The 27,459-nt window shown below is 48.0% G+C and overlaps 1 protein-coding gene across 3 annotated transcripts in view; it reads left to right on the top strand.

Moving 5' to 3' along the window:
* The window catches only part of BANK1 (B cell scaffold protein with ankyrin repeats 1), a 1,061,267-nt gene that overhangs the window by 631,464 nt on the left and 402,344 nt on the right, over positions 1-27,459 (top strand). For all 3 annotated transcript variants that reach the window (XM_075350716.1, XM_075350725.1, XM_075350707.1), the window contains exon 8: positions 24,512-24,602. In XM_075350716.1, the coding sequence (XP_075206831.1) occupies positions 24,512-24,602 (91 nt within the window). The remainder of the gene's footprint in view (positions 1-24,511; positions 24,603-27,459) is intronic.

Below are 27,459 nucleotides of genomic sequence, written 5' to 3'. Positions count from 1 at the left end.
CAGAACAGGTTTAGTTGCCATAAGATTACATTACACACAAGAGGACTCAATTTACTAGTTAGGTGGCTTCTGGAGGCAATTGATCACTCAGGATCTTATTTACGGGTATTAGACTACAGGGCAATTTCATAATTCAGATTTATATTTTTCAAATACTTTAAAAAATGTATAATTTCCTTTACAGTTCACAAATACTTGCTACTTTGTGTTGGTATATCACATGAAATCCTAATAAAATACATTTAAGTTTGATGGTGAAGAAAATTTAACTAGGTATGAATACTTTTTCAAGGCAGTGTAATGATGCAATATTGAATATTCCTCAGTTGAAATCGTGAGCCAAATTGTAAATATTGATTATTGTATCCTGTATTAATTTCTTGAACATAGTAAAACACTAATATAAGTACATTGTTCAATTATATTGTTTAACCAGATATTGCTGGAGCTAAAGGCTTGTGTTAAAATTGAATTAACATATCATTGCTCCTGTTGAAACTGTTAACAATATTGCAGTGTGTAACACTTTTGAGCGACCTTAAACGATCGTAAAAGCGGTCAAAATCGTTTGCCGCGGAGAGGTCGTCCTGAAACAAAAAATCGTTTGCTGTTTATTAGCGATGTTGTTCCTCATTCCTGCGGCACCACACATCGCTGTGTGTGACACCGCAGAAGCGACGAACATCTCCTTACCTGCCTCCACCGGCAATGCGGAAGAAAGGTGGTGGGCGGAATGTTACGTCCCGCTCATCTCGCCCCTCCGCTTCTATTGGACGCCTGCCGTGTGACGTCACTGTGACACCGCACGAACCGCCCCCTTAGAAAGGAGGCGGTTCGCCAGCCAGAGCAACGTCGTAGAGCAGGTATGTGCGTGTGACGCTGCCGTAGCGATAATGTTCACTACGGCAGCGATCACACAAAATTGCTTGTACGACGGGGGTGGGTACTATCGCGCTCGACATCACTAGCCAATGTTAGTGATGTTGCAGCATGTAAAGCCCTCTTTAGAAATGCTCATAGAAGATTGTCTAATTAAAAGTTATGTGCACAATAGCTTCTATGTATAATCTGGTGGTGCAGTCTGTAAATTAACAGGAAGAGGGGGAAATGGGAGTGCAGTAAACATGACTGCAGGACTAGACTACAAAAATGTTGTTTGTAGATAGAATCTTCATAGGAACTGTGAGCACATTTTTTTTTATTTCAGACTATTTGTTAGTTTTTTCTGCTTGCATTGGAACAATAAACATTGCCTGTCATGGACATAGTTTTGAATCTCACACATATGATGGAAAAAGCTTTGTCATCACTAAATGTGTTCTGGATCCTTAGGAGAAGTTGTTCTTGGAGCATAATTAGATGCAATTTTTTTTATTGATGGCAGTTTTCTTACTCAAATTTGTGAGTTATCATCCCTTGGATGAAAAGTAACCCTGCTATAAATGATCTAAATATGCATTACTGTTAGCATGGTATTGGACTCATACCACTGACTTGTTTTCTTCTCCAGACACTCATTCTTCAAGATATCACAAACTGTCTGCAGTGGCCTTCATCAGAGACAATAACTTTTCCCAAGTTCCTTGCAGTCCAAACCCTGTAATTTGTTTAAAGTTATTTTCTCTGCTGAAACTTCCTTTAGATTGCTAGATCTAGAAGAATAATTGTCTTGAAAAGAAAAGGTGACAGCTACCATAAATCCTTTGTCATGTCAATAATAAAGCATGTTGAGGCCATTCATGTGTGGGGTTCCTTTTCAACAAAGAGTGGGCTCAAGGCTACTTTACATGCTGCGATATCGGTTCCGATATCGCTAGCGTGGGTACCCGCCCCCATCTGTTGTGCGACACGGGCAAATCGCTGCCCGTGCCGCACAACATCGCCCAGACCCGTCACACTACTTACCTACCCGGCGACGTCGCTGTGACCGGCGAACCGCCTCCTTTCTAAGGGGGCGGTTCGTTCAGGAACAACCTCGTTACTGCTGAGCGATTTTGTACGTTTTTGCAATGATGCAAAATCGCTTATAGGTGTCACATGCAACGGCATCGCTAATGCAGCCGGATGTGCGTCACCAATTCCGTGACCCCAACGAGTTCGCATTAGCGATGTCGTAGCGTGTAAAGCCCCCTTTAGTCATGGTTTTTTGCCTAAGAACATTGTCATGAATAAAGAATGGTATCTTAACATCCCACAAGAGCAACTTCCCCCAATGATCCAAGAGCATTTTTGCTATGAACAATGCTTTTTAAAGCATGAGGGACACCATTTCACAAAGGCAAATATGGTAATTAAGTGGCTCAGGGAACAAAACATTTACTTTTTGTATCCATAACCAGGAAACTGCTGAGATCTCAGTCCCGTTTAGAAGATGAGGTCAATCCTCAAAAAGTGGGTGGCCAGCAACAACACAGAAATTGTGATGAATGAACTTCAAGCACTGATTGAGCAAGAATGGTATTCCAAAACTCTTGGCCACAACTATAGATGAGCTAATATATTCCAGTGGAATTAAATTCTACTCAAATATTGCAAAATCCGCATTCCCCAACTTGCAGATGTTTTGTAATTTGCTGCTGCGAAACTATATCAAGATCTCACTGTTATATGCCATTTTGCTGAACTGCAAAAAGCTATCAAAAGTTTTTAAAAAATACTTAAACTTACTTTACTTTACCACTCACCTCTTCAGCCCCTTCACTTCTCAATAGAGATGAGATAACTTGCTCGAAAAAGGTTCGCCAATCTCAAAATAACCACAAGCCTTGGCTCGTTCAGGACTGGATTGGACTCTTTTGAGAAACACTTTTCTCAAAAATCAACAAAGTTTGGCTTTGTTCGATCACTGTTTGCATCTACACTATTGCAGAAACCATCCTCCTCCAGCCCCATCAAAGTCATATTAATATTGGTATGGATGTAAATGACTAGTAAAATCACTGTGAAAGAAAAAAAAGGAAGCAAATTGGTTAAAGCAAGACATACTTACCAGTCTCCGTGCAGCTGTATCACTACTTCCTGGTCCACTCAACCCTCACACATATTCACTGCTTCAACCCAACACCGACAGTCTGTGATTGGTTAGAGCCATACTGCACCCCCACCCTGTGTGACAGTGTCTATGATTGGTTGGAATCACACAATCTGTCTGCGTACCTATTGAGTAAAAATAAATAAATTGGTGTATGGTCCCTATATAATGATACCCAGTGCAGATAAAGCATGCAATTACAGGCTGCAGCCCCCAGTTGTGTGCCTATCTTCGCTGTATATCAAAATAAGAAGGACCCTATGTGGCTTTTATTTAATTATTTAAATTAATGTGGTCCTCTCCAATTTTGATATCCAGCCATGATAAAGCCGACAGTTGGGAACCGGTATTTGCAGGGTGGGAAGGCCCATAGTTATTGGCCCCCCAGCCTAAAAATAGCAGACTAAAGCCTCACAGAATTGTCACATCCGTTAGATGTGACAATTCTGGCACTTTACGCGGCTCATCCCAATTACCCTGGTGCGGAGGCAACAAGTGTAATATAAGGGATTATTTAAAACTCACAGTTCCCGCCAAGCCCTAGATTAATAACAGGAGGTGTGTATGAGACCCTCTTTTACTAGTACTGTAAGTGAAAAGAAATAAACACAGACACTGAGATATTACTTTATTAGAAATGAAAGAAAAGAAAAAACACCCAGTTCCAATGTAATCCATACGAGGATTCACGTAAAATCTCGTCACGGCTACATACTAAAGTCACCGCACGTGGGCATAGAACATGACTCCACACTGTGGCTGTAGGCACGAACTTACTGAGCTGTAGCTATAAGCAGTGACGTCATTCAGTTTACCTGCATACACAGCTGGAGATTTCCACAGTACCCTCCCTGTGACCACAGGTAAACTGCCTTAGGTGACCTCATTGAACTCGGTGACATCACCTCATGTCAACTCATTCAGTTTAATGAGACCTAGATATCCTGCCAGAAAACCACATTTTTTTGCCAGGAGATGCAGATTTGTTGCTGAAATTTATACACCAAATTTCTTCACCAAATCTGCATCTTTTGGTAAAAAAGGCACATGTAAATGTGATGTGGTTTTGATGCGATATGGATGTCTTTATTTGCCAGGTGATGCAGATTTGGTGCTGGAATATGGTGAAAAAATTTCAGCAACAAATCTGCATCTCTTGGCACTAACTGTCTTAACGCCATTTAGGTGTGGTTCTCTGCCAGGAAATGCAGGTTTGGTGCAGAAATCTGATACAGACATTTCAGTACCAAATTTACATCTCTTGGTAGAAAACCACACCGAAACCATGTGAAAACTGTTTTTGTATGGGTTTTTTTTACCAAGAGATGCAAATTTGGTGTGGAAATATGGTGTATAAATTTCAGCACCAAATCTGCATCTATTGGAAAAACAAAATGTGGTTATCTGTCAGGAGTTGCAGGTATGATGATAGATCTCAGGTCACCTGAGGTGAGGTCACTGAGTTCAATCAGTTTACCTGAGATGAGTTTATCTGAGTTCACAGCTGGGGCACCATGGGAACTTCCAGCTGTGACAGCACATAAAGTCAGTAATGTCACCGCTTACAGCTGTGGCTCAATCAGTCTCTGCCTGCAGCCGCAGTGGGCAGTCACCTTCTGTACCTGGGCACTGCGAGTGCAGGGTAGCAGAGTTGGGATAGTCATTTGACTACGTGTTAATTATATGAGACCTGGGTGTTTTTGCGGTTAATAAAAGGCAATCAAGATGAGCCGGGTAAAGTGCTGGGATTGTCACATCTAATGGATGCATCAATTCTGGGTAGCTGCGGGCTGCTATTTTTAGGTTGGTGAGGGCATAATAACAATGGGCCTCCCCAGCCTGAGAATACCATCCCCCGGCAGTCAGCTTTATCTTGGCAGGGTATCAAGTGAGAGACTGCACACCACTTTTTTAAAATTATTTACTTAAATGGTTTAAAAAAGCCACATGGGGACCCTTATATTTTGATACACAGTCAAGATAAGCACATGGCTGGAAGCTGCAGTCTGTAGTCATCTGCTTCTTCTGTGCTGGGTATCAATATACAGGGGACCCTACATCAATTTAAGGTAAGTATAAGTATCTTTGTATCTTATACATCTTATGTTTAGTATGCTTTAGAGTCTGAAGAAACAGGAGCTAAGGAGCAAAAAGTGCAACATGATCTTAACTGGAAAAAAGGTGGATGGTATATTGATTGCTTGCTCACCTTTGTTTGGTTGTGGCTTAAACAACAATGAAAAGGTATTGTAGAAGGACAGCTGCTGCAGAGCGCACAGGCTGTAAGGCCAGATTTACAGATGAGAGGAATACATTTGAAGTCTCTGCATTGCTATAAGAATCATATGAAGAGTAGGGATGGGTGAACCTGGACTGTAAAAGTCCAGATCTGTGTGGTTTCAAAGGTACCCAGGTGCTGGCCCCAAGTCAGGGATTCCAGGTGTTGATCAGGATCTGGCACTGTGGAAATTAAAAAAAATAAAGGAAAAATAAAGAAAATAAGAATGAAGCAAATGCTGTATACTTAATGAGGATCCGGCGTGGCTGTACACTGCTCCCGCGGCATCTCCTTCACTTCCTGGGCCGCTGATTATTGCTCATCCATATGCACTACTCTCCCTGCCCACCAGCCATCCTGGCATCTGTGATTGGTTGCACTCAGATGCGCCCCCCATCCTATGTGACAGCATCTGACTGCAACCAATCAAAGGCACTGTCTGTGGGTCAGTATGGTGGTATAAAATAAATAAACAAAATATTTGAAATAGGGTCTTCCCGTATTTTGATACCCAGCACAGATAAAGCATACAGCTACAGGCTGCATCCCTCAGCTGCACGCTTATCTTGCATGTGTATCAGAATAAGAGGAACTGCATGCTGTTTTTCTTTTCCTAATTATTTAAATAAATAATTCAAAAAAATGGCGTGAGATCCCCCCAATTTTGATACCCAGCCAAGATAAAGCCTGACTGCTGGGGCTGGTATTCTCAGACTGGGGAGGCCCAGCCAAGATAAAGCCCAACAGCTGGAGTATTCTCAGACTGGGGACACCTATACCCATGCCCATATATTCCTGCACCCATTCTACACCTCCTGGCAAAAAAAAATCGCATCACTGCTTTATCATACCTCATGCAGTTTTGATGCGTTTTTTTTGCCAGGAGGTGTAGCTTGAGTATTGAATATGGTGTAAAAATGTTAGCACCAAATCTGCATCTCTTCAGTCATAATTATTTTATTTTCCATCAATATAACCATATGAGGGCTTGTTTTTTGTGGCACTTTTGAACGACACCACTCATTCTGTCCCATATTGTATTGCAAAATGATAAAAAAAAGTCCATGTGCGGTAAAATTACAAAAAAGTGCAATTGCACTGTTGTTTTTTTTTTTTTATTTACAGTGTTCACTATTTTGAAAAACTGACCTGGCATTATGATTCCCCAGGTCAGTAATAATAATAATCTTTATTTTTATATAGCGCTAACATATTCTGCCTCACTTTAGCTTTCAGCAACACTGTCCCCATTGGGGCTCACAATCTAAATTCCCTTTCTGTTTGTCTTTGGAGTGTGAGAGGAAACTGGAGAAAACCCATGCAAACACAGGGAAAACATACAAACTCCTTGCAGATGTTGTCCTTGATGGGATTTGAACCCAGGACCCCAGCCCTGCAAGGCTGCAGTGCTAATTACTGAGCCACCATGCTGCCCGGATGGAGTTCGTAGATTCCAAATGTGTAGTTTTCTGTCTAAGAGGTGAAAACTATTTCAGAAGTGTCAAAAAAAGAATAGCGTTTTTGTCGCCATTTCCCGAGATCCATAGCATTCTCCTATTTTGGATCTGTGACTTAGTGATGGCTTATTTTTTTGCATCTTGAGGTGGCGTTTTCAATCATACCATATCTGTCTAGATACGATGTTTTGATTGCTTGTTATTGCATTTAAATGCAATGTTGCAGTTACCAAAGAACCCTAATTTTGGTATTTGGAATTGTTTTCTCGCTACACTGTGCACCAATCAGATTAATTGATTTTATAATTTGATGGATTGGGCATTTATGAATGCTGTAATACCAAGCAAATGAGGGGTGTTTTGAACATTTAGTATTTTTTATTTTCTTCATATTTTTAAAAATTTTTTTTACATTTTTTATTAATTTTGCTAGTTTCCCTAGGGGACTTTATGACTGCACAGTCCGATCACTTCTTCTGATCAGAGCGATGCGTCAGCATTCAAATTCTTTATAATCCACTTCTATGTTATTATATTGCATCTCGGTTATATCCTGATGAAGAAGTTGGATTACTTCGAAACACATCGATTAAACCGCATTCACTTCAGATCCATATATCCTGGTTCTTTCATATGATTCTTACAACGGCGCAGAGACTCAAAATTTCTTCCTCCCTTAGGGTCTAAAGAGATACCAGAGAATAATAATGGACATTCAATCTGCAGAGAAAAATGTCCCTGTTTTTTGAATTTCTCTAAAAAAATCAATTCAAACAGGCAAATCCAAATATTGCCTGAAGCAATCATTTTTAGCCACGACTGTACTTTTAAAATGATGATACATTTTGGATTTTTGCGTCTTGTTTTCAATAGTTTAAAATTCTTTGCAAAACTAAATGCTGTGCTCTTTTTTACCTAATGCCATAGGGTTGAAAAAACTAGGAATAATTGAAATAATGTCGATTATGGTAGTAATACATTTGCTCAGTTGCATTTTATTCACAGCATCGTGCCTAGCAATTAATTCTTTGGAATGGGTATTTCTGTGCTGAAATGGAATTCGATAATGGCTTACTAAAGTGTATTTACTCTTTTGGGTAATTCACTAACAGACATTAGCTTGTATACTTTCCATGATAAAGTGACATTTCTCTGTCGAATGACAGAGAAACTGTGATCGTCCTTTAAGTGCTATATTATACCAATATGTTCTCTGGAATACATCCAGATTGCTCCATGCCGCCCTCTGTAACCGGAAGTTAGTTCTCTCAAAATTACAGTTTGTGTATGTTATAGAGTTGACTTCCCTTTATTAAAAATATTTTATAGACTATAAAAACAATAATTATTCTTACAATTATTTTTAAATTAAAATGTAAGTAGATAAACTATAAAATAAATTCTGAAAATCGAAAAATGATTAAATTGTTTTTTGGAAACTGAAATATAACAATTAGGCTCACTGTCAATAAATTCAGTAAGTACAAGTACACAAAATCCACTGCTTTCTAAGATAAGTTATAGTACACACTTGGCAAGTGATTGCACAGCATAAGGCAGCAGCACTATAAATCTTATCAAAGTCTGGCAGTCTGGAGGAATCTATTAAGTACTCACATCTGTTTGGAGCCAAGCGCGTTCTATGGCTTATCTGGAAGAATTTCTTAAAGCACTCTATGCTTTGAAATTGCCAATAGAAGCGCATAGTAAGAAGGCAAAGTAGATGATATACAGTACAGACCAAATGTTTGGACACACCTCCTCATTCAAAGAGTTTTCTTTATTTTCATGACTAAAAATTGTAGATTCACATTGAAGGCATCAAAACTATGAATTAAAACATGTGAAATGAAATACTTAAAAAAGTGTGAAACAACTGAAAATATGTCTTATAGTCTAGGTTCTTCAAAGTAGCCACCTTTTGCTTTCATTAATACTTTGCACACTCTTGGCATTCTCTTGATGAGCTTCAAGAAGTAGTCACCAGAAATGGTCTTCCAACAGTCTTGAAGGAGTTCCCAGAGATGCTTAGCACTTGTTGGCCCTTTTTCCTTCACTCTGCGGTCTAGCTCACCCCAAACCATCTTGATTGGGTTCAGGTTTGGTGACTGTGGAGACCAGGTCATCTGGCGTAGCACCCCATCACTCTCCTTCTTAGTCAAATAGCCCTTACACAGCCTGGAGGTGTGTTTGGGGTCATTGTCCTGTTGAAAAAAAAATTATGGTCCAACTAAACGCAAACCGGATGGAATAGCATGCCGCTGCAAGATGCTGTGGTAGGCATGTTGGTTCAGTATGCCTTCAATTTTGAATAAATCCCCAACAGTGTTACCAGCAAAGCACCCCCACACTATCACACCTCCTCCATGCTCACGGTGGGAACCAGGCATGTAGAGTCCATCCATTCACCTTTTCTACAAAGACACGGTGGCTGGACCCAAAGATCTCAAATTTGGACTCATCAGACCAAAGCACAGATTTCCACTGGTTTAATGTCCATTCCTTGTGTTCTTTAGCCCAAACAAGTCTCTTCTGCTTGTTGCCTGTCTTTAGCAGTGGTTTCCTAGCAGCTATTTTACCATGAAGGCCTGCTGCACAAAGTCTCCTCTAAATAGTTGTTCTAGAGATTAGAAGGTGTGTCCAAACTTTTGGTCTGTACTGTATATAGGAGAGAATAACCATCTCAGTGATAATAAGGGATATACAGTAGACGTTAGTGAGGAGATGGGGACTTATAGAAAAGGGCACACAGAAGTCGGCACAGAAGATGTATATTCAAGACATTATTAAGCAAAACTATTTACAAAGTTAGCTTCTGATGTACTGGAAATGGCTGTGAACATTCTCTTATAAAAAGTAAACCTTGTCAACCTCATCATTTTTGGCACTTTGTCCTATGTAGCAGAAACCAATATACACATATACATTTATATTTTTTTAGTAGAAAAAATGTCTTTATGTACTCTGTATTCATATATACCTTATTGACCACACCTCCCTGACGAAGGCTACGGCCGAAACACGTGTTGGTGTGGCTCAGCAGTGGCTAATGGCGACAGGTAATCTACCCCTATGATGGGTTTTCCTTGGTATTTCTCCTTGGATTTTCCTGCCTGTGTTTATGCCTTTTAGTGATATGCAAACAATTATATCATATGATCTGCCTGTAGATCACATTCATCTAAATGACTGCTATACCCATGATGGGGACAGATATTTAAAATGTAACATATACCTTTATCCCTATGTAATCTATTGATTTTCTCTTTGCAAACCCATTTGCTGAGTCTTGTGGTGCCTCGGCACTTTGTTCATTACTCACCCTTGCATGTACTGTTTCTACCATTATCTTTAAGAAAAATTCTATATTTTATTATTGTATTGTCCTTGGCTACCTTTTCTATTGGTTTTATACCTTATTTACAGTACGGCCTGACTGATATATATATATATATATATATATATATATATATATATATACCTATATCTACATATATATCTCTTCATATATATATATCTCAATTACTATTTAATCTATTGCTGCTTCAATATTTAATTTTTAGTATTTATCTAAAGCTATTTGTGAATTCAATGAAACATCCTTGAAATCTATTTCCATTGCAGCTGATCCCTTTTATAGATGCCTTTGAGTAAAATGTACTGATTAAAATGTTATTTTATTTATATTGTTACCCTCTTAAGCCTAGGATTATCATAATTGTTGTGTAAATTTAAATTCAGGGGTTGCCCCTCGTGATGTGGTTTGTGGTATTGATGGGATATCATAGCACCTGGGGGGCTGACAAAGGTTCTCATGGCTATCCTCTTTGCACTCTTGCAAAGCCCATGCTCAGGCTAGGCTTCATAGGAGACCTCTATTGTTGCGATATACAGTGATTAAACAATCACAGGTTTGAGTCCCCTAAGGGCCTAAAATATATCAGCCTTTTTTCCCCAACTAAAAAAGAAAAGTAAAAAAAAAAGTGGTATCTTTGTTTCTGTAAAAGTCCAATCTATCAAAACATAAAACTTATAAACTTTTACAGTAAACACAATAAATGGAAAGAATGGCTACACCATAATTGCAGTTTTTCTATCAACACTCTTCCATTAAAAAATGTATTAAAATGATGTCAAAATATTGTATGTACTCTGAATTTGTATCAATGAACTCCGCAGATCACCACTCGAAAGAGAATCCCTCACACAACTCAATCAACAAAAAATGTAAATGTTACATGACTCTGAAAAAGATGTCAGAAAGCAAAAAAATGTTGTTACAAATTTTTTTTATCACTTGATTAAAAAAGAAAACCCTTTGCAGTTTAGGTATTGCCGTAATTATACTAACTTGGAAAAGAATATTTTCAGGTCATTTTAAAGGGAACCTGTCAGGTCCAATATGCACCCGGAGCCAAAAGCAGTTCTGGGTGTATATTGCTAATCCCTGCCTAACCGCCCCTGTATACACTATCATAGATAAAGGGATCTTTAGAAAAAATATTTCTAAAGATCTTTTACTGTATGCTAATGAGCGAAGGCACTAGCCCCCTGGGCGTTAGTCCCCAGTCAGTCGCGCCTTATTAGCATGTTAGTACATCCCTGTAGGCAGGGCCGTATTTGCCACTAGGCACCCATCGTCCCGTGCCTAGGGCGGCACGTTGCGGAAGGCGGCACTTTCTGGCAGCAAAAAAAAAAAAAAAATATATAAATATTTTTTTATTTTTTTTTTTGTTTTTTACATGCCCGCCCCCCGTCCCTCCCTCCGTTACACTCGGCTGTGTTCTGGCGGAGGGGGGACTTGAGAGGGAGGAGAGGCGCACTTCTGTCTATTTAAATACATGGCGGGCGCCAGGCATAGTGAGCTGATTAACCCCGGAAGTTCCATCGCCTGCACTTCCGGGGTCAGAGGCGCGCGGGCGCGACAATCAGCTGACTGCCCCTTGCTGCAGCGTCCAATGCTGCAGACGACACACGCCGCGGAGGAGGACGCGTCTGAAGCTGGAGCCAGCCAGAAGAGGAGCCAGCCAGAGCAGGGCGGCGGGCACCGGAGCAGGTAAGGCAGAGGCAGAGCCTAGAATGTATGGGCTCCTTACAGGTTAGTTGATGATCGTTGCGATGCCTCTTTTTGTCCACTATAATCATGCAAGGGGAGGCTGGGGGGAGAGAGGCTGAGGCTGGGGGAGGCTGGGAAGAGAGAGAGGCTGGGAAGAGAAAGAGGCTGAGGCTGGGGGGAGGTTGGGAAGAGAGAGAGAGGCTGAGGCTGGGAAGAGAGAGAGGCTTAGGCTGGGGGGAGGCTGGGAAGAGAGAGAGGCTGAGGCTGGGGGGAGGCTGGGAAGAGAGGCTGAGGCTGGGGGAGAGAGGCTGAGGCTGGGGGAGAGGGAGGCTGGGGGGAAAGAGACGCTGAGGCTGGGGGGAGAGAGAGGCTGAGGCTGGGGGGAGAGAGGCTGAGGGTGGGGGGGAGGCTTGGGGGAGAGAGATGCTAAGGCTGGGGGGAGAGAGAGGCTGAAGCTGGGGGGGAGGCTGGGGGGAGAGAGAGGCTGAGAGGAGAGAGGCTGATGTTGGGGGAGGCTGGGGGGAGAGGGAGGCTGGGGGGGAGGCTGGGGGGAGAGAGAGGCTGAGGCTGGGGGGGAGGCTGGGGGGAGAGAGAGAGGCTGAGAGGCTGAGGCTGGGAGGAGAGAGGCAGATGCTGGGGGAGGCTGGGAGGAGAGAGGCAGATGCTGGGGGAAGCTGGGGAGAGAGGCTTATTCTGGGGGAGGCTGATGCTGGGGGAGGCTGGGAGGGGGAGGGTTGGAGGAGGGAAGCTGATGCTGAGGGAGACTTGGAGGAGGGAGGCTGAGGGAGGAGGGAGGCTGATGCTAGGGGAGGCTGGGAGGAGGGAGGCTGATGCTGGGGGAGGCTGGAAGGAGGGAGGCTGATGCTGGGGGAGGCTAGGAGGAGGGAGGCTGATGCTGGGGGAGGCTGGGAGGAGGGAGGTTGATGCTGGGGGAGGCTGGGAGGAGGGAGGCTGATGCTGGGGGAGGCTGGGAGGAGGGAGGCTAATGCTGGGGGAGGTTGGGAGGAGGGAGGCTGAGGCTGGGGGAGGCTGGGAGGAGGGAGGCTGAGGGAGGCTGAGGCTGGGGGAGGCTGATGCTGGGGGAGGCTGGGAGGAGAGAGGCTGATGCTGGGGGAGGCTGGGATGGGGAAGGTGAGTCTTGGAGGAGGGAGGCTGATGCTGAGGGAGGCTGGGAGGAGGGAGGCTGATGCTGGGGGAAGCTGGGAGGGTGAGGCTTGGAGGAGGGAGGCTGATGCTGAGGGAGGCTAATGCTGAGGGAGGCTGATGCTGGGGGAGCCTGGGAGGAGGGAGGCTGATGCTGGGGGAGGCTGGGAGGAGGGAGGCTGATGCTGAGGGAGGCTGATGCTGGGTGAGGCTGGGAGGGGGGAGGCTGATGCTGGGGGAGGCTGGGAGGAGGGAGGCTGATGCTGAGGGAGGCTGATGCTGGGGGAGGCTGATGCTGGGGGAGGCTGGGAGGAGGGAGGCTGATGCTGAGGGAGGCTGATGCTGAGGGAGGCTGATGCTGGGGGAGGCTGGGAGGAGGGAGGCTGATGCTGGGGGAGCCTGGGAGGAGGGAGGCTGATGCTGGGGGAGGCTGAGGCTGGGGGAGGCTGATGCTGGGGGAGGCTGGGAGGAGAGAGGCTGATGCTGGGGGAGGCTGGGAGGGGGAAGGTGAGGCTTGGAGGAGGGAGGCTGATGCTGAGGGAGGCTGGGAGGAGGGAAGCTGATGCTGGGTGAGGCTTGGAGAAGGGAGGCTGATGCTGAGGGAGGCTGATGCTGAGGGAGGCTGATGCTGGGGGAGGCTGGGAGGAGGGAGGCTGATGCTGAGGGAGGCTGATGCTGAGGGAGGCTGATGCTGAGGGAGGCTGGGAAGAGGGAGGCTGATGCTGGGGGAGCCTGGGAGGAGGGAGGCAGATGCTGGGGGAGCCTGGGAGGAGGGAGGCTGATGCTGGGGGAGGCTGGGAGGAGGGAGGCTGAGGCTGGGGGAGGCTGGGAGGAGGGAGGCTGAGGCTGGGAGGAGAGAGGCTGACACTGGGGGAGGCTGGGAGGGGGAGGGGGAGGCTTGGAGGAGGGAGGCTGATGAGGAGGGAGGCTGGGAGAAGGGAGGCTGATGCTGGGGGAGGCTGGGAGGAGAGAGGCTGATGCTGGGGGAGGCTGATGCTGGGGGAGGCTGGGAGGGGGAGGGTTGGAGGAGGGAAGCTGATGCTGAGGGAGACTTGGAGGAGGGAGGCTGAGGGAGGAGGGAGGCTGATGCTGGGGGAGGCTGGGAGGAGGGAGGCTGATGCTGGGGGAGGCTGGGAGGAGGGAGGCTGATGCTGGGGGAGGCTGGGAGGAGGGAGGCTGATGCTGGGGGAGGCTGGGAGGAGGGAGGCTAATGCTGGGGGAGGTTGGGAGGAGGGAGGCTGATGCTGGGGGAGGCTGGGAGGAGGGAGGTTGAGGCTGGGGGAGGCTGGGAGGAGGGAGGCTGAGGGAGGCTGAGGCTGGGGGAGGCTGATTCTGGGGGAGGCTGGGAGGAGAGAGGCTGATGCTGGGAGAGGCTGGGAGGAGGGAAGCTGATGCTGGGTGAGGCTTGGAGAAGGGAGGCTGATGCTGAGGGAGGCTGATGCTGAGGGAGGCTGATGCTGGGGGAGGCTGGGAGGAGGGAGGCTGATGCTGAGGGAGGCTGATGCTGAGGGAGGCTGGGAGGAGGGAGGCTGATGCTGAGGGAGGCTGGGAGGAGGGAGGCTGATGCTGGGGGAGCCTGGGAGGAGGGAGGCAGATTCTGGGGGAGCCTGGGAGGAGGGAGGCTGATGCTGGGGGAGGCTGGGAGGAGGGAGGCTGAGGCTGGGGGAGGCTGGGAGGAGGGAGGCTGAGGCTGGGAGGAGAGAGGCTGATGCTGGGGGAGGCTGGGAGGGGGAGGGGGAGGCTTGGAGGAGGGAGGCTGATGAGGAGGGAGGCTGGGAGAAGGGAGGCTGATGCTGGGGAGGCTGGGAGGAGAGAGGCTGATGCTGGGGGAGGCTGATGCTGGGGGAGGCTGGGAGGGGGAGGGGGAGGGTTGGAGGAGGGAAGCTGATGCTGAGGGAGACTTGGAGGAGGGAGGCTGAGGGAGGAGGGAGGCTGATGCTGGGGGAGGCTGGGAGGAGGGAGGCTGATGCTGGGGGAGGCTGGGAGGAGGGAGGCTGATGCTGGGGGAGGCTGGGAGGAGGGAGGCTGATGCTGGGGGAGGCTGGGAGGAGGGAGGCTAATGCTGGGGGAGGTTGGGAGGAGGGAGACTGATGCTGGGGGAGGCTGGGAGGAGGGAGGCTGAGGCTGGGGGAGGCTGGGAGGAGGGAGGCTGAGGGAGGCTGAGGCTGGGGGAGGCTGATTCTGGGGGAGGCTGGGAGGAGAGAGGCTGATGCTGGGGGAGGCTGGGATGGGGAAGGTGAGGCTTGGAGGAGGGAGGCTGATGCTGAGGGAGGCTGGGAGGAGGGAGGCTGATGCTGTTGGAAGCTGGGAGGGTGAGGCTTGGAGGAGGGAGGCTGATGCTGAGGGAGGCTGATGCTGAGGGAGGCTGATGCTGGGGGAGCCTAGGAGGAGGGAGGCTGATGCTGGGGGAGGCTGATGCTGGGGGAGGCTGATGCTGAGGGAGGCTGATGCTGAGGGAGGCTGATGCTGGGTGAGGCTGGGAGGGGGGAGGCTGATGCTGGGAGAGGCTGGGAGGAGGGAGGCTGATGCTGAGGGAGGCTGATGCTGGGGGAGGCTGATGCTGGGGGAGGCTGGGAGGAGGGAGGCTGATGCTGATGGAGGCTGATGCTGAGGGAGGCTGATGCTGGGGGAGGCTGATGCTGGGAGGAGGGAGGCTGATGCTGGGGGAGGCTGAGGCTGGGGGAGTCTGATGCTGGGGGAGGCTGGGAGGAGAGAGGCTGATGCTGGGGGAGGCTGGGAGGGGGAAGGTGAGGCTTGGAGGAGGGAGGCTGATGCTGAGGGAGGCTGGGAGGAGGGAAGCTGATGCTGGGGGAAGCTGGGAGGGTGAGGCTTGGAGAAGGGAGGCTGATGCTGAGGGAGGCTGATGCTGGGGGAGGCTGGGAGGAGGGAGGCTGATGCTGAGGGAGGCTGATGCTGAGTGAGGCTGATGCTGAGGGAGGCTGGGAGGAGGGAGGCTGATGCTGAGGGAGGCTGGGAGGAGGGAGGCTGATGCTGGGGGAGCCTGGGAGGAGGGAGGCTGATGCTGGGGGAGGCTGGGAGGAGGGAGGCTGAGGCTGGGGGAGGCTGGGAGGAGGGAGGCTGAGGCTGGGAGGAGAGAGGCTGATGCTGGGGGAGGCTGGGAGGGGGAGGGGGAGGCTTGGAGGAGGGAGGCTGTTGAGGAGGGAGGCTGGGAGAAGGGAGGCTGATGCTGGGGGAGGCTGGGAGGAGGGAGGCTGATGCTGGGGGAAGCTGGGAGGAGGGAGGCTGATGCTGGAGGAGGCTCATGCTGGGGGAGGATGGGAGGATAGAGGCTGATTCTGGGGTAAGCTGGGAGCAGGGAGGCTGATGCTGAGGGAGGCTGGGGGGAGAGAGGCTGATGCTGGGGGAGGCTGGGGGGAGAGAGGCTGATGCTGGAGGAGGCTCATGCTGGGGGAGGATGGGAGGATAGAGGCTGATGCTGGGGTAAGCTGGGAGCAGGGAGGCTGATGCTGAGGGAGGCTGGGGGGAGATAGGCTGATGCTGGGGGAGGCTGGGGGGAGAGAGGCTGATGCTGGGGGAGAGGCTGCTGCTGGAGGCGGGGGGAGAGAGGCTGATGCTGGGGGAGGCTGGGATGGGGAAGGTGAGGCTTGGAGGAGGGAGGCTGATGCTGAGGGAGGCTGATGCTGAGGGAGGCTGATGCTGGGTGAGGCTGGGAGGGGGGAGGCTGATGCTGGGGGAGGCTGGGAGGAGGGAGGCTGATGCTGAGGGAGGCTGATGCTGGGGGAGGCTGGGAGGAGGGAGGCTGATGCTGAGGGAGGCTGATGCTGAGGGAGGCTGATGCTGAGGGAGGCTGATGCTGGGGGAGGCTGATGCTGGGAGGAGGGAGGCTGATGCTGGGGGAGCCTGGGAGGAGGGAGGCTGATGCTGGGGGAGGCTGAGGCTGGGGGAGTCTGATGCTGGGGAAGGCTGGGAGGAGAGAGGCTGATGCTGGGGGAGGCTGGGAGGGGGAAGGTGAGGCTTGGAGAAGGGAGGCTGATGCTGAGGGAGGCTGGGAGGAGGGAAGCTGATGCTGGGGGAAGCTGGGAGGGTGAGGCTTGGAGAAGGGAGGCTGATGCTGAGGGAGGCTGATGCTGGGGGAGGCTGGGAGGAGGGAGGCTGATGCTGAGGGAGGCTGATGCTGAGGGAGGCTGATGCTGAGGGAGGCTGGGAGGAGGGAGGCTGATGCTGAGGGAGGCTGGGAGGAGGGAGGCTGATGCTGGAGGAGGCTCATGCTGGGGGAGGATGGGAGGATAGAGGCTGATTCTGGGGTAAGCTGGGAGCAGGGAGGCTGATGCTGAGGGAGGCTGGGGGGAGAGAGGCTGATGCTGGGGGAGGCTGGGGGGAGAGAGGCTGATGCTGGAGGAGGCTCATGCTGGGGGAGGATGGGAGGATAGAGGCTGATGCTGGGGTAAGCTGGGAGCAGGGAGGCTGATGCTGAGGGAGGCTGGGGGGAGATAGGCTGATGCTGGGGGAGGCTGGGGGGAGAGAGGCTGATGCTGGGGGAGAGGCTGCTGCTGGAGGCGGGGGGAGAGAGGCTGATGCTGGGGGAGGCTGGGATGGGGAAGGTGAGGCTTGGAGGAGGGAGGCTGATGCTGAGGGAGGCTGATGCTGAGGGAGGCTGATGCTGGGTGAGGCTGGGAGGGGGGAGGCTGATGCTGGGGGAGGCTGGGAGGAGGGAGGCTGATGCTGAGGGAGGCTGATGCTGGGGGAGGCTGGGAGGAGGGAGGCTGATGCTGAGGGAGGCTGATGCTGAGGGAGGCTGATGCTGAGGGAGGCTGATGCTGGGGGAGGCTGATGCTGGGAGGAGGGAGGCTGATGCTGGGGGAGCCTGGGAGGAGGGAGGCTGATGCTGGGGGAGGCTGAGGCTGGGGGAGTCTGATGCTGGGGAAGGCTGGGAGGAGAGAGGCTGATGCTGGGGGAGGCTGGGAGGGGGAAGGTGAGGCTTGGAGAAGGGAGGCTGATGCTGAGGGAGGCTGGGAGGAGGGAAGCTGATGCTGGGGGAAGCTGGGAGGGTGAGGCTTGGAGAAGGGAGGCTGATGCTGAGGGAGGCTGATGCTGGGGGAGGCTGGGAGGAGGGAGGCTGATGCTGAGGGAGGCTGATGCTGAGGGAGGCTGATGCTGAGGGAGGCTGGGAGGAGGGAGGCTGATGCTGAGGGAGGCTGGGAGGAGGGAGGCTGATGCTGGGGGAGCCTGGGAGGAGGGAGGCTGATGCTGGGGGAGGCTGGGAGGAGGGAGGCTGAGGCTGGGGGAGGCTGGGAGGAGGGAGGCTGAGGCTGGGAGGAGAGAGGCTGATGCTGGGGGAGGCTGGGAGGGGGAGGGGTAGGCTTGGAGGAGGGAGGCTGATGAGGAGGGAGGCTGGGAGAAGGGAGGCTGATGCTGGGGGAGGCTGGGAGGAGGGAGGCTGATGCTGGGGGAAGCTGGGAGGAGGGAGGCTGATGCTGGAGGAGGCTCATGCTGGGGGAGGATGGGAGGATAGAGGCTGATGCTGGGGTAAGCTGGGAGCAGGGAGGCTGATGCTGAGGGAGGCTGGGGGGAGAGAGGCTGATGCTGGGGGAGGCTGGGGGGAGAGAGGCTGATGCTGGAGGAGGCTCATGCTGGAGGCGGGGGGAGAGAGGCTGCTGCTGGGGGAATGGGAGAGAGGGGCCAATGCTAGAGACAGAGGACAAGGGTTGAGGGATAGAGCAATGACAATATCGATGGGGGGGAGTGTAAGGACTCAGAATAAGAGGGGGCAGCATTGGGAGCTCATTATGGAGAAGGGGCAGCATGTGTGGGCTCAGTATGGAGTGGAACAATGTAGGGGAGTCAATATCAAGAGTGGGGTAGTGTGTGTGTGTGTGTGTGTGTGTGTGTGTCTCAGCATAAGCGCTAGTGTGGTGGTCTTAGTATGATGAGTGGGGCAGCATAGAGATGTCATTATGGAAAAGAGGAAGGCAGCATTAGGAGCTCATGGAGATGGGCAGCATGCACGGGACACTGTGAGGAGGGGGCAGCATGCATGGGACATTGTCAGGAGGGGGCAGCATGCATGGGACACTGTCAGGAGGGGGCAGCATGCATGGGACACTGTCAGGAGGGGGCAGCATGCATGGGACACTGTCAGGAGGGGGCAGCATGCATGGGACATTGTGAGGAGGGGGCAGGATGCATGGGACATTGTGAGGAGGGGGCAGCATGCATGGGACATTGTGAGGAGGGGGCAGCATGCATGGGACATTGTGAGGAGGGGGCAGCATGCATGGGACATTGTGAGGAGGGGGCAGCATGCATGGGACACTGTGAGGAGGGGGCAGCATGCATTGGACATTGTGAGGAGGGGGCAGTATGCATGGGACATTGTGAGGAGGGGGCAGCATGCATGGGACATTGTGAGGAGGGGGCAGCATGCATGGAACATTGTGAGGAGGGGGCTGCATGCATGGGACATTGTGAGGAGGGGGAAGCATGCATGGGACATTGTGAGGAGGGGGCAGCATGCATGGGACACTGAGGAGGGGGCAGCATGCATGGGACACTGTGAGGAGGGGGCAGCATGCATGGGACATTGTGAGGAGGGGGCAGCATGCATGGGACATTGTGAGGAGGGGGCAGCATGCATGGGACATTGTGAGGAGGGGGCAGCATGCATGGGACATTGTGAGGAGGGGGCAGCATGCATGGGACATTGTGAGGAGGGGGCAGCATGCATGGGACATTGTGAGGAGGGGGCAGCATGCATGGGACATTGTGAGGAGGGGGCAGCATGCATGGGACATTGTGAGGAGGGGGAAGCATGCATGGGACACTGAGGAGGGGGCAGCATGCATGGGACATTGTGAGGAGTGGGCAGCATGCATGGGACATTGCGAGGAGGGGGCAGCATGCATGGGACATTGTGAGGAGGGGGCAGCATGATGTGAGGACAATGTGCAGATCATATTTCATAATTGAGGAAGGTGTGGTGGATATAATTTATAAGGGAGGGCAGGGTGTAGTTTATTAGGGGCAGTGTGACAGTCACAGTATATAAGTGGGGACGGTGTGGTGGGAATATTTTATACTCATGCTATGTTTTGATGTGCCTGTGGTGATCCCCATTGGGGGGGGTTTAGTGCCCTTCGTTTTTCATTGATACTTTTTCAAGTGTTTTACAGAGTAGATCTGCCTTAAACAGATGTCGTGTGCAAAAACTCAGTGTTACGTTGTCACTAAGGGGCGCGACCACTTAAAGTGCCTAGGGCAGCAAGAAGGCAAAATACAGCCCTGCCTGTGGGCGTGCTATCATGCTGATGAATACGCAGCGTCACAGGATCATCTCACTCACCTCTCTGTCACCATCGCTGGATTTTGGCACAGTGTGCATGACCTCGGAGTTTGGGTCATGCGCACTACTTCAGTTTGAAGTCAGAACGCGTACACCCAGCTTCATAGTGCGCCTGACCCAAACTCCGGGGTCATGCACTGAGCTGAAATCCCCCATCGGACGTGATGGCGATGGAGAGGTGAATGAGATCCTCCTGTGACGCTGCGTATTTATTAGCATGATAGCATGACCACAGGGAAATACTAACATGCCAATGAGGGGCGACTGGCCGGGCATCTAATGCCCAGAGGACTAGTCCCCTCGCTCATTAGCATACAGTAAAAGATCTTTAGAAATACTTTTTCTAAAGATTCCTTTATCTATGCTAGTGTATACAGGGACAGTTAGGCAGGGATTAGCAATATGTAACCAGAACTGCTTGTGGTTCTGGGTGCATATTGCACCTGACAGGTTCCCTTTAACCACTCAATAAAGACTCTAATAATGAAAGCTAAAAACCAATGGCGGAATTTCATTATTATTACTATTTCATTAATCTTGGAATTTTTTCCCTTTATTCAGTACATTGTATAGTAAAATGAGTAGTGTAATTCAAAATTATAATATGTCCTGCAAAAAATAAACCTATGTTTCTTTTAGTAGAAGGCAAGGAAATAAGCAAAAAATCAAACCAGTCAGTCTTTAAGTGGTGAAATATTTTTTAAAAAAAGTTGAGATTGTGAATAATAATATAATTTATTCACTTATACCGCCCTATTAATGCCACAGCACTTTACATACAGTACTTTGGCATCACTGTCCCATTGGGGCTCACAATCTAAATTCCCTATCACTATGTCTTTGGAATGGGGGGGAAACCCACACAAGCATGGGGAGAACATACAAACTCCTTGCAGATATTGTCCTGGGTAAGATTTAAACCCAGGACCCCATTGCTGTAAGACTGCAGTGCTAACCACTGAGCCACCGTGCTGCACAGCTCAAGACAAAGTAAAAATCTATTCTGTTACAAAAATAATAGAATAATATGCCTGTATATAATTACTGTTAAATTTTTATTTAGTATCTAATGTAATTTTTGCAACAAGAAAAGTGAACATATAAAATAAAAGAACCTTTATCCTAAAAAGTTAGACCCCCCCCCCAAAAAAAATAAATAAATAGATGTTTAAGTCCACTACTTATTATGTTTGCCTATTTAGCACTACTCTACGGACATTGTCATCACAATCTACCATCCATATTACTATGTCTTTGGAGTTTGGGAGGAAACCTAGAAGAAAAACATGGGGACAACATACAAACGTTGATATTGCTCAGTGGGATTTATATCTAGGATCCCACCATAGCATAGTACAACATGGGAGTGCCTCATTGTGGTGCCTGCATAAAAAAAAGAACATGGGAAAGTTAAAAGTACTGAAAATATGATCTTTAGTGCTATTATTATTTGAGGTGCAACACAATTTGTGCAATATGAAGCTTGGAATAGTGTTGTTTGCTTTCATTATGAAATAGCATAATTTGCTTACTTTATTTCTTTAGATACAGTATATCACAAAAGTGAGTACACCCTCAAATTTTTGTAAATATTTATATCTTTTCATGCAACAGCACTAAGATATGACACTTTGATACAGTCTAAACTTGTCAGGGTCAACTTGTATAACAGCATAAATTTGGTGTACCCTCGCGATAACTCAACACACAGCCATTAATGTGTAAACTGCTGGCAAAAAAGTAAGTACATCCCTAACTGAAAATATCCAAATTGTGCCCAATTAGCTAGTTTCCCTCCCTGGTATCATGTGACCCATTAGTTTTAGAAGGTCTCAGATGTGAATGGGGAGCAGGGGTGTTACATTTGGTGTTATCTCATACACTCTCTCATACTGGACACTGGAAGTTCAACATGGCACCTCATGGCAGAGAATTCTCTAAGGATCTGAAAAAAAAGAATTGTTGCTCTACATTAAGATGGCGTATGCTATAAGAAGATTGCAAACACCCTGAAACAGCTGCAGCACAGTAGCCAATACCATACAGTGGATTAACAAGACAGGTTCCACTCAGAACAGGCCTTGCTGTGTTTGACCACAGAAGTTGAGTGTACGTGCTCTGCATGGTTGGCTTTTCAAATAGACATATGAGTGCTGCCAGCATTGCTGCAGAGATTACAGTAGTTGGGGGTCAGCCTGTCAGTGCTCAGAGCATAAGTCGATCGTCCCAGAAGAAAGCTTCTTCTAAAGATGATAGAAAGCCCTCAAACTGTTTGCTGAAGATAAGCAGACTTAAGGCCCAGTCACACTAAACAACTTACCAGCGATCCCAACAATGATACAACCTGATAGGGATCGCTGGTAAGTTGCTAGGAGGTCGCTGGTGAGATGTCACACTAAGCGACGCTCCAGCGATCCCACCAGCAACCTGACCTGGCAGGGATCGCTGGAGCGTCGTGGAAGCATGCTGCACTTGGTAACTAAAGTAAATATCGGGTAACCAACCCGATATTTACCTTGGTTACCAGCGCACACCGTTTAGCGCTGGCTCCCTGCACACCTAGCCACAGTACACATCGTGTTAATTACCCAATGTGTACTGCAGCTACATGTGCAGAGAGCAGGGAGCCACGCACACTGCTTAGCGCTGGCTTCCTGCTCTCTTAGCTACAGTACACATGGGGTTAATTACCTGATGTGTACTGCAGCTACATGTGCAGAGAGCAGGGAGCCGCGCACACTGCTTAGCGCTGGCTCCCTGCTCTCCTAGCTACAGTACACATGGGGTTAATTACCCGATGTGTACTGCAGCTACATGTGCAGAGAGCAGGGAGCCGCGCACACTGCTTAGCGCTGGCTCCCTGCTCTCCTAGCCATAGTACACATCGGGTTAATTACCCGATGTGTACTGCAGCTACATGTGCACAGAGCAGGAGCCGACACTGACAGCTGAGAGCGGTGGATGCTGGTAACGAAGGTAAATATCGGGTAACCAAGGTAATGGCTTCTTGGTTACCCGCTGTTTACCGTGGTTACCAGCGTCCGCAGAAGCCGGCTCCTGCTGCCTGCACATTTAGTTGTTGCTCTGTCGCTGTCACACACAGCGATGTGTGCTTCACAGTGGGGAAGCAACAACTAAAAAATGGCCCAGGACATTCAGCAACAACCAACGACCTCACAGCAGGGGCCAGGTTGTTGCTGGATGTCACACTAAGCAACATCGCTAGCAAGTTGTGCATCAGCAGCGATGTTGCTAGCGATGTTGCTTAGTGTGATGGTACCTTAAGGACATGGATTACTGGAATCATGTCCTGTGGTCTGATGAGACCAAGATAAACTTATTTCATTCAGATGGTATCAAGCATTTGTGGCTGCAACCAGGTGCAAAGTTGTGTGTTTTGCCTAGAGTCACGCATTGTGGTGGGAATGTCATGATTTGGGGTTTCATGAGTGCTGCAAATTGTGGGGAACTACAGTTCATTGAGCGAACCATGAATGCCAACATGTACTGTTACATACTGAAGCAGAGTATGATCCCCTCCTTTTGGAAACTGGGCCGAAGGGCAGTGTTCTAACATAACGATCCCAAATACACCTTCAAGCTGACCACTGCTTTGCTAAAGAAACCGAGGGTAATGGTGCTGGATATTTATTCAGACCTAAACCCCATTGAGCATCTGTGGGCCTCCATAAACAGAAGTTGGAGGAGCACAAGGCCTCCAACATCCACCAGCTGTGTGATGTCATTACGGAGAAGTAGAAGAGGAGTCCAGTGAAGGCTGTGAAGCTCTAGTGAACTCCATGTCCAAGAAAGTTAAGGTAGGGCTTGAAAATAATGGTGGTCACACAAAATATTGACACTTTGGTCACAATTTGGAAATTATTACTTAGGGGTTTACCCTTTTTTGCTGCAAGTGGTTTTGACATTAATGGCTGTGTGTTGAGTTACTTAGGGAGCACACCAAATTTACAGTTATACAAGGTTTACACTGACTACTTTACATTATATCCAAGTGTCATATCTTCAATGTTGTCCCATGAAATGATATAATAAAATATTTACAAAATGTAAGAGGTGTACTCACTTTTGTGATATACTGTAAAAGAATAGATACAAAAAGCAAGATTATGTGAAAAAACAATTGACAATATAAAAATAAAATAATTATTTTTTTAAAAAACTCGTGCTTGCATTTCTAGTTTATTTAAGATTACTGCTGACATAAATCTTTCTTCCCAATTTTCAGGAAAAACTGAAAGCTAATCAGACTGACATTCCCGGGGAATCACTGAGGTTTGAACAAGAAGATGTTTATGAGGACATGGTTGATTGTACTGGTAAATCACTTCAATTTCAGTTTTCAGTGTGCCAGGTTGTTCCAAAACATTTTTTATTATTATTTATATGCCTGTTCATTGTAGAATTGAATTGTTGGCAGAATTTACTGCACATAGATATTTTTTTATTTTTACCTTTTAGTAAACATCAAAACACTAAAGAATGACTAGAATTGGAAAACCATAAATATAGAAAAAGAAGAAAAGCTGGTTGTCTTTAAAAAAAAACTGATTTATTTATTGTGTGAATTATTTATTTTTAAGACGACAAATGTCTTTTTTGATAATTTTATATTGATAAATATTTTCAAAGTTTTAGGTGGAAAATGTCTTCTGGAATTCTGTGAATTTGCTATTAATATAATGTTACTTATTTTTATGCTACAATTTTATTTCAATATAAAATAAAGTAAAATGCAAAGGTTCCTGAAAATATTTGCTGCAATTTCCAATATCAAATTGATCCAATACTGGTAATATAAATTAAAAAATATTCTTATATTATTTAGATACGACAAATATCTTATTTTAAACTGCTGTCGTCTTACATAGCTTCTTGTATAACATACCGTATTTTTCGTTTTATAAGACACACCCCAAATTTGAAGGAGGAAAATAGGAAAAAAATGCTTTTTACTGTTAAAATGAGGGTCCATCTTATAATCCTGGTGCCTCTTATATTAGCTCACCAGGGGAGGAGTGGTGGTGGTGGAGCATCTCAGGAAGGTCACAGGAGGCAGGGTAGGCGATGTTGCTGGCTCGGTGGAGGAGGTGTCTCGGCTAAGGAGGTTCAGCAATGCTGCAAGCTTGGAGGAAGGGCTGTCGCAGCTTGAGGGTCAGTGTGTGGAGGGTCGGCGATACTGCTTGTGTCACAATGACAGGCGCCATTGATCTGCTGGCGGGCTTGGAGAAGGAGGTGTCGTGGCTCAAGAGGGTCAGTGTGCGGAAGCGGTGGGTTGGCAATACTTAAAGAAAATGACCGTGGAGGGTAATATGCACATGCCCGCCTCTGCGGCCATTTTCTTGAAGTCCATCCCATCAACTGCCGGCAATTCAAAGCAGCCCGCATTCCATCGGCAAATCAATGGCGCCCATCGCCGCAACACCCCATGAGCCCGCAGTATTTCTGACCCCCCGCTGCCGCACACTGACTCTCTTGAGCCGTGACACCCACTCCTCCGAGCCCACTAGCAGACCAATGGCACCTGCTACCGTGACACCCCACGAGCCCGGAGTTTCGCCGACCATCTGCAGCAGCACATTGACCCTCCTAAGCTGCTCCATTGCAGTGACATCACCTCCGAGCCCTCTGTATCGCCGACCCTGTGCCACCACTGCTGCCCCTGTTTGAAAATGCACCCCCATTTTCCCCCCAGTTTTGGGGAATAAAGTCCACCTTACAAACCGGAAAATACGGTAATTCACAGTTATGAAGCATGTAATAATAATAATAATAATAATAAGTTTTATTTCTATAGCGCCAACATGTTCTGCAGCGATATACAATTCAGAGGGGACATGTACAGACAATATGAGACAATACAAAATAACAAAATTAAGATACCAGGAGGAGTGAGGGCCCTGCTCGTAAGCTTACAGTCTATGAGGAAATAGGGGAGGCACAAAAGGTGAATGGGGGGGAGAAAAGCTTGTTATATATGGTCCAGCCATCAATTTAATAGGGTATTCAAAACCAGTTGCATGAACCCGTCATCGGACAGAATTTATACAGGTACAGGGGACAAGAATTGGAAGTAATTTTTATGAAGGGCAGAAAGGGACTAGATTAGATCAGGGCAGTGAGGTGATAGGCTAGTCTAAAGAAATGCCTTTTTAGGCCCTGCTTAAACTTGTGGATGTTGTGAATGAATCGGATTGCTCTTGGTAGTCTGTTCCAGAGCATAGGCGCAGCTTGTGAGAAATCTTGAAGATGGGAGTGGGAGGTTAGAATTGTTGAGGATGTCAGTCTTAGTCATTAGCAGAGAAGAGGGCACGGGTGGGGTGATAGACAGAGATGAGGGAGGAGATGTAGGGTGGTCCAGAACTGTGGAGAGCCATGTGAGTGAGAGTGACAAGTTTATGTTGGATTCTGTAGCGGATAGGCAACCAGTGCAATGACTGGCAAAGAGCAGAGGCATCAGTGAAGCGGTTGGAGAGGAAAATGATCCTGGCTGCGCCATTCAGAATGGATTGGTGGGGGGAGAGTTTAGTAACAGGGAGACCAATTAGTAAAAAATTACAATAATCCAGGCGAGAATGAATGAGAGCGACAGTAAGAGTTTTTGCACAGTTTAAATTTGAGGGATATAAAATAAAAGTTAGGTTTTTGTATTGAATTGTTATATATAAACATAATAATCACAAAGCATACACTCAAATCTACGTTTTGCACACTATGGGTTCACTCACATCTGCGTATAAAATATTAGTTCGATTTTCATCCTGAAAAGTTGGACAAAGGAAAAGTTTGGTATTCAATATATCATGTGAGTGCTATGCGAGTGTGTGATATTTTTTTTTTCCCTTACCATCCATATGACATGCACAATTGCGTATGACATCCGTATGTAATGCATTTTTTTTTCTCCGCAACTGATATTCTTCAATTATTTACAGGGCCATTAACAGTATTCTATGCTACAGAATGATAATGTATCCTTAAAAAACAGACAGTATTCAGATTATCCATGTGCCCTCCATTTTTCTTTTGCACCCACTGACTTTCATAGGAGAGTCCCTGCCGTTTTACACGTGTAGAAACAATCCTCTCCTATTTTATGCACCTACAATGACTTGGTGATTGGTACCAAAAGGCTCAAATTTTGACTCTCCCAGAGTAGAGATTTCCACTTATCTA

The sequence above is a fragment of the Anomaloglossus baeobatrachus genome, chromosome 1 (genome assembly GCF_048569485.1).
Source record: "Anomaloglossus baeobatrachus isolate aAnoBae1 chromosome 1, aAnoBae1.hap1, whole genome shotgun sequence".
Lineage (NCBI taxonomy): Eukaryota > Metazoa > Chordata > Amphibia > Anura > Aromobatidae > Anomaloglossus > Anomaloglossus baeobatrachus.
This window is presented reverse-complemented; position numbering and strand designations above follow the sequence as displayed.